The sequence below is a fragment of the Bos mutus genome, chromosome 24 (genome assembly GCF_027580195.1).
Source record: "Bos mutus isolate GX-2022 chromosome 24, NWIPB_WYAK_1.1, whole genome shotgun sequence".
Lineage (NCBI taxonomy): Eukaryota > Metazoa > Chordata > Mammalia > Artiodactyla > Bovidae > Bos > Bos mutus.
The window spans coordinates 56,726,294-56,736,925 of NC_091640.1; the positions used below are offsets into that span (position 1 = coordinate 56,726,294).

The 10,632-nt window shown below is 46.5% G+C and overlaps 1 protein-coding gene across 1 annotated transcript; it reads left to right on the top strand.

The window, feature by feature from the left end:
* The first annotated feature begins 213 nt into the window (after window positions 1-213).
* ST8SIA3 (ST8 alpha-N-acetyl-neuraminide alpha-2,8-sialyltransferase 3) lies at window positions 214-8,390 on the top strand. Its single transcript, XM_005896885.3, has 4 exons — window positions 214-665; window positions 2,135-2,254; window positions 4,650-5,207; window positions 8,108-8,390. Exons 1-4 carry the CDS (start codon window positions 487-489, stop codon window positions 8,388-8,390), a joined length of 1,140 nt encoding a protein of 379 aa, XP_005896947.2. The 5' UTR covers window positions 214-486.
* The last annotated feature ends 2,242 nt before the right edge of the window (window positions 8,391-10,632 follow it).

Genomic DNA, 10,632 nt, shown 5'->3' on the forward strand with positions numbered 1-10,632 from the left:
CCCTCCGCCACCTCCCCTTCACCCCTCCCTCCCCCGCCCCTCCCCCGGTTATTTGGGAGATTAGAGTTCATTAATTAAATCCTGTGCTTAGATCGAACTGTAACATTATTCCAATCACATTTGTCTTGCAGGAGGCAGAGGAGATGGCAGCCTCGCTGGAAACGCGCGGGGGAGCCTGAGCCGGCGGCCGGAGACGCACGGCGCGCCGCTCCAGCGCCGCGGCGCCGCGCAGACCCTCCGTCTCCCTGCTCAGCCTCGCGGGCCCGCTCGCCCCTGCCTCCCGGGCCCGGCTTCTCTCTGGGGCTCCTGCCCACCCCTACCCCGGGGCCCCTGCGCGGCTCCCCTGCCCGGTCCCCCTCCCCCCGGCACATACGCTGACACGCGCGCGCGAACACACACACTCACACACACACTGACACGCCAGCGAGCTGCTGGCCGCTCAATGGACCGATTTCCCCGCTTTTCCTGATCCCAAGCCGGCCCGGGATGAGAAATTGCAAAATGGCCCGGGTCGCCAGTGTGCTGGGGCTGATCATGCTCAGCGTCGCCCTGCTGATTTTATCGCTCATCAGCTACGTGTCCCTGAAAAAGGAGAGCATCTTCACCACTCCCAAGTACGCCAACCCGGGGGCGCCCCGAATGTACATGCTCCACGCGGGATTCCGGTGAGTGCGGGGCCTCTGGGCGCCCGCGGGTTATCTAGTTTATGGGGGCGGGAGGTCGGGGGGTGGGGGAAGGGAGGGTGTTTTGCCTTCTCCGAGACACTTTGGGCAAGATAACTGCGTGGACCTTCCATGCCTCGCTCTGATTCTTAACACCACCGCCACCCACCTCCTGCTTTTTTTTTAAATCCGGACGTCGTCCTCATCAAAGTGATTGCATTCTCATATTCTTCTTTGGCATCCCTTCCCCCATTTCAAAAATGGGGGGTGGGGTGGGGTGGGGAGGGTGGTTTAAGGAGAATGATGGTGGATGGAGAGGCCTTGTGTGTATCTGGGAGTGGGCATGCAGAGATGGACATGCGTGGCGGTGAGCGCCTACCCCGCGCGCGGACCGGGGCGAGTTAATGGCGCAGGCGCCGGACTCCTCTGGCGCGCTCTCCTGCTTTCCTCCCCCCACCCATGAGCCATCAAACGAGGCGCGGGTCTGTTCTCTTGCAGCCCCTGGGGTCCTCGACCTCGATCCTTACCCACCGCCCTGCCATCGCCCCCCGCCCCCCCCCAACTCTTTCCGGGATTTCCGCAATCCCCCCCGCCCTCTGCGGGAAGCGAGCCGCCTAAGGGCCGCCTCCCCTCGCCCCGGGTCCAAGTCACCGCCGGGCGCGAGGCTGGACCGAGAAGGCAGGCGCCGGGCGAAGCTTGGCGGAGCTCGTGGAGGCCCTCTGCCCCAACTGTGACCGCACCCCTACCCCCACCCCCAAGAGCTCTGCCAACAGAGCCTTCAAGAGGGGCTGGTGGCGAATACGAACTGCACCCTGTGGTCTCAGCCAGACCCGAGGTGCGAAACCCAGGGAAGGAGTGGAGCGGATGTCCGGAGGGCCCCCGGTCAGGGGATGGGGCTGAAATCAGACCGAGGCTCGGGAAGGAAGAGGTTAAGGAAGGAGCCATCCCCCAACCCACCCCCCACCAAGCCTTCCCCAGGGTCTTGGGTTCATCTGCCCTTTTCTCCAAAAATCAATCGGGCCGCGGCGCGGGGGTGGCGCGGGCCTAGCCGGCCTGGGCGCGGCCGCTGTCCGCGGTGCTGACTCCCCGGCCCTCCCGCCCGGGCGCGGCCGCTGTCCGCGGTGCTGACTCCCCGGTCCCCCTGGGGCGGCAGCTTCTGGCCGAACGCCGGGCTCCCGGCCCTGCTCTCCGCGAGACGGCCATTTTATGGTCTCTCCCTCGCCCGGAGGGATGGACAATGGAGACGGGCTTGCCTAGTTTCCCCTCTTCCTCCCGAGTGTGTGTGGGGAGCAGAAGGTGGCCCAGACGAGCAGGGGGCTCTGGGGCGGGATGTCACCGAGGGCCTGCGCCAACTAGCCGCCCGCACCACCACCGTCCCCTCCCCGCTGCCATCCGGCCGGACCTTAATGGCTGCCTTGGCTTCCCCGAGCGGAGCCCAGCGCGTTTGTCTGTGTACTCATGCCCCTCTCCAGGTCGCAATTTGCGCTGAAGCTTCTAGATTCGTCATTGGTGCCCTTTCCGCATTCTGTGACTCATGAACTCCAAGCCAGACCTAAGTGGACGTTTAATCGGACAGCGTTTTTACATCAAAGGTAGGATAGGAGATCCAGGAGGTGTTCTGAATTCTGGAGCTCAAAACCAAAACAAAACGAAATAATAACAGTACAACAGAAATCCACTCCCCCCAACCCGAGGTGTATCTGCATTGCCTTCCTGGCCTGACTGCACAAAGGCTGATTAGTAACCCTTTTCTGTTTATGGAGTGCCCCCTCATAAAAGGAAAACATCAATAAGGCCACTTTGAAAAGAAGGAGGGGGGGAGATATTTCTAGTATTCTCCTTAACTTGAGCTTAAATTGAGCATTGTGATTTATAGGTAACATGTATGGCTAATACTGCCAAAGCCATTTATTTAAAAAAAGTTAATGACAAAAAGACCACCCAATGCATTTTCATTGCCCCTCACTGGAAAAAAAAAAAAAAAAAAAAAGTAAAAAAGTATTGTCTCACCGAAATACAGAAGACACTATACTTCATCCCCAACAAATTACTAGTGAAAAATCTCAGCCCAAATATATGCAGATGTTTAAGTATGGTTTTGGTTTTTTAACCTGATTGTTCTCATTAAACTTTTATAGCTTTTAATATATTGTAAACGCTACCAAAATTACTCTTAGTTGTCTTACAGCAGCTTCATTTATACATGGAGTGTGTGTGTGTGTGTGTTTCCTTTCTTTTCTTTTTTTCTTTTTTGAGGTGGGAGAAGAAAGATGAGATTTATGTGAATGTATGTATTTTCCTCAGTGATTTCTGGTCTACTCTTAGCAATCCCAGATAAGTCATTACTTCTTCCTTCTTGGTGGGATAATTATGCTGCTAAATGGAATGTGAGCCATCTAGTGTATTCATTAGGGGTATGAATACTTATTTTACAAAAGTTTACTTTACCACTCTATTTAGGGTGTTGTGTTTTGGTCATAGAATTTCTAGTTATCGCACTCTTTTAATCCAATGATAGAATTAAAACAAATTCAGTAGCTATCCACGGTACATGAAAATGTTTACTTGAAAAGCTGGCATAGAGTCATTTGATTATGATTAAAATTTTTAAAACACTGTTTAATTATCAATTAGTCCATGATAATAATTGATTAATTCTAAAACTCTGAAGTTTTTTTTTTTTTAACTTTTGTGGTTTTAATCCAACTTAATTTTCTAAGCAGCCCAGAAAATTGTCATGGGTCAAATATATTATATATTTCCCAAAACATATTTCTGTCTCAGTAAAAATGTTCTCCCCACACTAGGCCATGTGATCCAAATAACCAATTAGAACAATATTTCCTTCTCAAAACTCCCCTTCTTTCAATCCATTTATTAGGTAATCTTTAATTAATTTGCCCAGTGTCACTTTAAGCTTTTATCTTTGTAACAGTTTGCAGTGAACACTTAGTAACTTTGGAAGTTTGCTTTAAAGCCTTCAGTGTATGTCGCTCTGCATTTTGACAACTTGAAGTAATTTTTTAAAAAGTAAGATTCCAGGTAAAGTGATAGTATGCAAAGCATTTAGTTTCATTCCTGCCATTTGTTTTAGGCAAAAGATAGAGGAGTTCAGTGATTTCTTAGAACTGGATAACCTAGTAGCAAAGTAACACATGACCGATCTCTCTTAAGTATTTTAAATAGCAGAGATTTTAAGGGGAGATAGTTAATTTCACTTAATGCTCAACATGAAAGCAACCAGAAATTAGTGCTAAGTATCACCCTTGCCTGTTTATCCTCTGAATTCTTAGAATATACACATGTTTTCAGGATTTACAATAGCTTCTTTTTCTAAAGAATTAGGTTTCTCTAACTTAATTGGGTTTCTATATAATCAAGTAGAAAAAGATTCCTTTTTCATTATTCAAAGGACAATAATGAGATTATCATCTCATTTCTATTAAATATTCAACTACTCCCACTGCTATTACCGTTTTCATATTTTAATAATAGATAGTACCATACTGACTCATATCTGTTTGACTCTTATTTGGACACCAGTAATATTTTATATTCTTCGTACACTATAGCCCAATAGCAAACAAGTAGTCCCTAGTTGCAAACTGTAAGTCACCAATGTTTGTGCATTAATGTGAGCTCCTTGGGGTCTGTGTAAATTGTCTCCCTGTATCTTCTGACACAGTTTGGCCCATGCCTCCCCCTTGATCAAATACATTTTTTGGGTAGAGCAGAAACCCAAAGAATCAGCAACTGAAAACCATAAATCACAACATTTACAAGCCTTAGAGGATTACACCCAGAATTTGAGAGACTAGAGCATGCCTGTAATCCTGAAGCAGTTCTCTCTTCAGTTATTATGAGTGTATAATCTTTCCTGGGTTACGTGTGCCTACAGTTCTTGCCTGAATGAAACATTGTAAGACCTAAGATGGAAAATCAGTTCTTTTGAATGGGATACATTTAATGAATCTCTTTTTATTTTAGGCAAGAAATTCTTCAGCATGTCGATGTAATAAAAAACTTTTCTTTGACCAAGAATAGTGTTCGGATTGGACAACTGATGCACTATGATTATTCCAGCCATAAATACGTTTTCTCTATTAGCAATAACTTCCGATCACTGCTTCCAGATGTGTCTCCCATTGTGAATAAGCGTTATAACATTTGCGCTGTGGTTGGAAATAGCGGGATCCTGACAGGGAGCCGGTGTGGACCGCAGATAGATAAGTCAGATTTTGTTTTCCGTTGCAATTTCGCCCCTACGGAAGCTTTCCAAAGAGATGTTGGAAGGAAAACCAACCTTACCACCTTCAACCCCAGCATCCTGGAAAAATATTACAACAACCTTTTGACCATTCAGGATCGTAACAACTTTTTTCTCAGTTTGAAAAAGCTTGACGGGGCCATTCTTTGGATCCCTGCCTTTTTCTTCCACACATCGGCCACTGTTACCAGGACATTAGTTGACTTTTTTGTTGAACACAGAGGCCAGTTAAAGCTCCAGTTGGCTTGGCCTGGAAATATAATGCAACATGTCAACAGGTGTGTATGTTTTATTGCCTTTAACTCACACCCTACCAGATGGCAAATCAATATCGTAATCTGTTGGGGGTGGGAGCTAGCTATCTGATTAGTTAGTTGTTGTGGTTAGCATAGTACTTTAGAACACACTCTGACGTTTTGTAATGAATGAACGGATGGTTCTAGGTAAGAAGTTCAATCTCCTACCCAAGCTGGTAACCAAGTGTCAAATGGAAGGACTGGTGTTTCATCAGCTTTGCCTCTCCATCCCCTGTCCCCTTCCCTGGTGGTAAGCCTAACAAGCAGCCATGGAAATCACCACAAATCAATAATTTTCTCTGAATGGACAGCTACGTCCCAATAATGCCAACAACTAAAGTAGACAAATCAAGTGGTTTTCTTAAAGATGCAATTGACTTTAAATGTTCCTTTTTCTTTGATGGGTGGTTTTTTTGTTTTTTGTTTTTAGATAGCCAAGATTAGAAAACCATCTAGACAAGTCAAAATTGTAAAATCGGCTTTTATCATTGGAGATTTGAGTGCCAAAACATGTGAAAAGTATTTTAGCAGCTCGTTGTTATCCCCCTGTAATTTGAAAGACAGATTAACCAGGATGCAGTATTTTCATCTAGTCTGATGAGTCTTAACTCTGGCTATACCTCAGAATCACTTGGAGAGATTTAAAAAAGTACTCTTGTCTGGGCTCTGCTTCAAGAGATCCTAACGTGATTTGTCTGGTGGGGAAGGACAGCGGCTCAGATACTTGGTATGTCTTAATAATTCCTCAGATGATTCTAATGAGCAGCCAGAATTGGGAGCAGGCATTTAAGGGCTTCCATGGTGGCTCAGATGGTAAAGAATCTGCCTGCAATGCAAGAGACCTGGATTTGATCCCTGGGTTGGGAAGATCCTCTGGAGAAGGGCCTGGCAACCCACTCCAGGATTCTTGCCTGGAAAATTCCATGGACAGAGGAGCCTGGTAAGCTGCAGTCTATGGGGTCTCAAAGAGTCGGACACGACTGAGCACACACACACACACACACACTTATAAAATGAAGGGAATTTTATAAAACAAAATTAATTGCAGAATTTTTTTCTATGAATAATCTGAGAAAATTGCCTCACCTCTAATGTCCCCTGTTCAAGTAGCCCCAATGCCCTCACATACTATCCAGGTGTTACTGCAAGTTAGAATGGGTTCTGGGAGGTCTGGTAGAAAAGGTTATAAAATTTTTATCACATCGCAAATGGGTACATAGTAGACATCCTGTAGTCCTCTAACATCTTCCAGATTTAAGATCTTGTAGTTGACCTCTCACATAAAGGAGGAATGATCATGTAATCAGCTGGTACGTATCTAAAAGGCAGGCTGGTGCCAGCATTTAGAGTCCACGCTGGAACTTTTTCTTGGAAAGAAAAAGGACACTATTAAGAATTATGACAAAGATAACAGACAAAAACTGGGGCTATTTCAGTTTCCCAGGATGTATGGTTACCTGTTTAAGAGGTAATATAACCCAGCTTCTAAGTTTAAAGACGTATCAACTGAGGTACAAAGAACGAGGTATTTACTGGACATCGCTGCCCAAAATGGGTAGAACCAGAATTAGAAGCCAGGCTTCCTGCCAACCTGCCCTGTGGTCTTTCTGACTTCATCATTTTGCTCCTCTCTCACTCCATTTAAGCACAGCTGTACCAAAAGAATCATCAGAAGTCATTCTAACTCCTTAGGTAAGAATATGAAAACAAAGACTGAACTTGTGAATTTCACCTGGAAGGGGAATGTCCATGTGAAGCCTTCAGGTAGTGAAGAAGGGTCTAACTGCATGTGATAGAACCTTCCAGAAGCAGCCTGTGTGGCCCTTCTGGCCCCCAGCCTCTCAGGAGGCCCGTGGAGTAGCCAGAATGACCCACTTGGGCTTGGACCAAACACAGTAGTTCAACAAAACCTTGGAGGAAGTTCAGTCTGTGGAAATCTGATTCATGAACAGTTTGAGTATGCTTGTACACCAGTCACAAGTGCACGGGCACACGCATGCACACACCTTCACGCCACAGCAGTCTCAGATATTTGGCAGTTTAGGTAGCAAGGCTTCAAATTACTGTCTAAATATGGAAGGCACAACAACCATTATTTAGCATTTTTTACAAATTCAGAAAGTGTGTAAATACTTTTCTTAGGTTCTGGCACATCAAAGAAGGTCTTGGAAGCCCTCAGTTAAGACATAGGAACAGGGAATGTGGTTTTCACAAAAGGGTAGAAAAAAATAAGGCCCCCAAATCTTTTCAAACCCATGAAGAAAGATTTAACCTCTGAGTTTGGGTAAGGAAGTAACAGAGGAGGGCCCCTTAGAGTAAATACCCACTCCCTACTCCCAAGCGCCCTTTACGTATGAGAGGCATGGTCATTCTCATTGGTGGGCTTTTACGGCATCACCAGGGAGTCAGAGACACCACTCTTTAGGACAACCCAGAGTAGGGCCACTCCAGTATTTCTTGCCTGGAAAATTCCATGGACAGAGGAGCCTGTCATGCTACAGTCCATGGGGCCACAAACAGTCGGAACAACTCAGCGACTAAGCACACACACAGAGAGCAGGGACAGCTTTGAACGTGGGACTTCCACAGTAACAGACGAGCCCGCGCTTAGAAGGGCCGACACTTGGTTTAATCCTCTGCTTTGCCCTCTTGAAATTCTTGAGTATTTTTTAAATAAGGGCCCACATTTTCATTTGGCATTGGATCTCACAAAGTAGATGGCCCTGCCCTGAGGGGTTTTTTGTGGTCTTCAAGATAGATTCAGAATAGTACTGCTTAATTTACTTGGATAAATTCACTCCCCCCAAACTGGTCACAGTGACTCATCTGACGGAAACCTTCGACACTGGGCTCTGAATCCGCCTGTACTTATTATTCCACAGGTACTGGAAAAACAAACACTTGTCACCCAAACGGCTGAGCACAGGTATCCTCATGTACACCCTGGCGTCAGCAGTCTGTGAAGAGATCCACTTGTATGGATTCTGGCCTTTTGGATTTGACCCCAACACAAGGGAAGATCTTCCGTACCATTACTATGACAAAAAAGGAACCAAATTTACCACCAAGTGGCAGGAGTCCCACCAGCTGCCGGCTGAGTTTCAGCTGTTGTACCGAATGCATGGGGAAGGGCTCACCAAGCTGACCCTGTCACACTGTGCCTGAGAACTCCAAGCAGGAAGTGCCAAACGGCTGGTTTAAAAGTGCCCCGACTCACACCGAGTAGCCCGTCAGAATAGACCCCTAGAGAGTCTCATAAGGACTGTCTGCCCCTTAAGAGCAAAGGGGGTCTTTTCTCCCCTCTGCCCTGCTCTTTTAAGGGTCTTAGCAAGACAGATGCTTTGAAGCCTCATGATCTAAACTTGATTGATAAAGTGACTGTTGCATTGGGAACTCTGCTGCTAACGAAATGGTTTGAAGTATTTTCAAGTTTGTATTTTAATAATAAACTGCCTCCTTTTTTTTTTTTTTTTTCCTAGTGAGGATTAGAGTTGTAGTGTCTACAGCTTTGCTCAGATAGAGGCCTCGCAATCAGAGGCCTCTGGGCAGAGGTTAGGGCAGGATTTCAGTTTTGCCTGGGTGGGATCAGACTCTTTGAAATGAAAACAGAAAAAAATGGTTTGCAAATATCATCTCTCTCTTCCTCTCTTCCCTGCTGCCCCTCCCACCCTCTCCCTTCCACCCCCTACAACTACTTTCCTGGCCCCACCACCATGGACTTTTATATTTGGCTAGGAGTTGTGTTGAAATAGCTTTGCTTGTGTGTCTTGCATCTGTAATTGATAAGTTCAAGGCTCTGGGTAACTGATGTTTCATGACAAACTGAGTGGGTCGTGACGGATCCCCTTGCGATTCCTTTTATAAGAAATGCCCCTCGGGAAGTTCTCACTGGTCCATGCAGCTGTCCTGCAGCAGAGCAGCTCCTCTCTGCTGGGAGGCACGTGATCCAGGGCATCTTTGACCATCACTAAGAAAGACTGTGGCGCGGGTGGCGTCTCATCTCGTGACCCTGAGTGCTGTTATGGTAAATCATCCTGATGCCGCACCTTCAAGGGTGTTCCAGCCTGGGCGCAATGCCTCCCACAGCCCCAACCCAAGCACTGGACTGGGAATCCCCTCAGAACATAGAGGCAGGGAGTCAGCTTGAGTTTGGTACTTATAAAAGAAGAGAAAGGAAGGAGAATACTTAGAAGTTGTTACGGATCCCATGGCCCCTAAAGTGTTATAACTATGGTCAGGGCCTCTGAGAACCAGCAGGGTCAAAGCAGAGGAGGTGCTCTGAGACTGGCCAGGACCCCATGTGAACGGCGCTGAGGCGAGGTCATCCTGAGCGTCACGGTGTCCATCAGCACCGCTCCAGAACTCCAAGGCGATGGTAGACACCAGATATTCCCTCTTTCCACTGAAATCGGCTCTACAGATCTAACATTTCAAAAGGAAAAGCCACTGTTTCGTGGCAAGCCTGGTCCTAAATGAACCCTTGGGACTGGAGATGCATGGGCCTGCTGCAAGGGGTTCAGCAGCTGCTCCCCTTTCAGCCTTAGGAGTGGAATCACATCACTCCTGTCCCCAGCTTTTCACTGAGCAGCACTTTGTTCTTCCAGTTCAGCCCAAAGTCTGGCCAAGTCGATGTTAAATTTTAATAAGAGTTTCTTTCTTCTCTCCAAATGCCAGTCAAGCACATTTATAATACATTTGGGTGGGGTAGCTTATTCTTTTCCAGAAATCTCATCTAGATTGCTTGTGATGTTACAAATACTGTTTAAAATCATTGCTATTGTTCAGTAAGCAGCTCCCTGCCCCTCCTTGGGAAGGTACCATCATGCCGAAAATCAAACCAAATATAAGTCTGATTTGATAAGGAAAGATGCGGTTCTTATGCTCATGTTCTGCCTGGCTCTGAAGAGGGCTGTTTTCTTCTAATTTTTCCCAGAAAGCTAATCAGGGCAGCTTACATAGATCCAGATACTAACCAGTGACAGAAAAGTCATACAGTCCAAATGTGTTACCGCTGGTGACACACCTCACTCCGTTGTGTGAGTGACAATCATCCAAATAGCCAGAGAGCATCCGAATGGAAGTTTTGAAGTGGGAAGCTTGATACTTGAAATAAGTAGAGGGGGAGATATCCAAAACACTTCTAAATGCAATGATACAATTTGATGGGCACTCAAACCACATGCTTAACTCCCTTATCACTTTAAAGAGGAAAGTACTACATTAAAAAAGAAAAGAAAAAAAAGAGGACAGTACTACAGTCTTTGTGCTGTTCTCTGTTAGGGCCACAGGGAGATGGGAAACTGACGGGAGCGTTTAGCTGGATCTTCCAAAGCACTTAGTTCACTTGGTTTCAGCTAAGTGATAATGCCAATATTACGATGAGATGGTTGGATGGCATCGCCGACTC

Bases quoted from the DNA above. Each gene is read 5' to 3' on its own strand.
- ST8SIA3 (XM_005896885.3), top strand. From the start codon at position 487: ATGAGAAATTGCAAAATGGCCCGGGTCGCCAGTGTGCTGGGGCTGATC. The intron at 666-2,134 runs GTGAGTGCGGGG...GCCCCTCTCCAG, and splicing joins ATGCTCCACGCGGGATTCCG to GTCGCAATTTGCGCTGAAGC. The intron at 5,208-8,107 runs GTGTGTATGTTT...ATTATTCCACAG, and splicing joins ATAATGCAACATGTCAACAG to GTACTGGAAAAACAAACACT.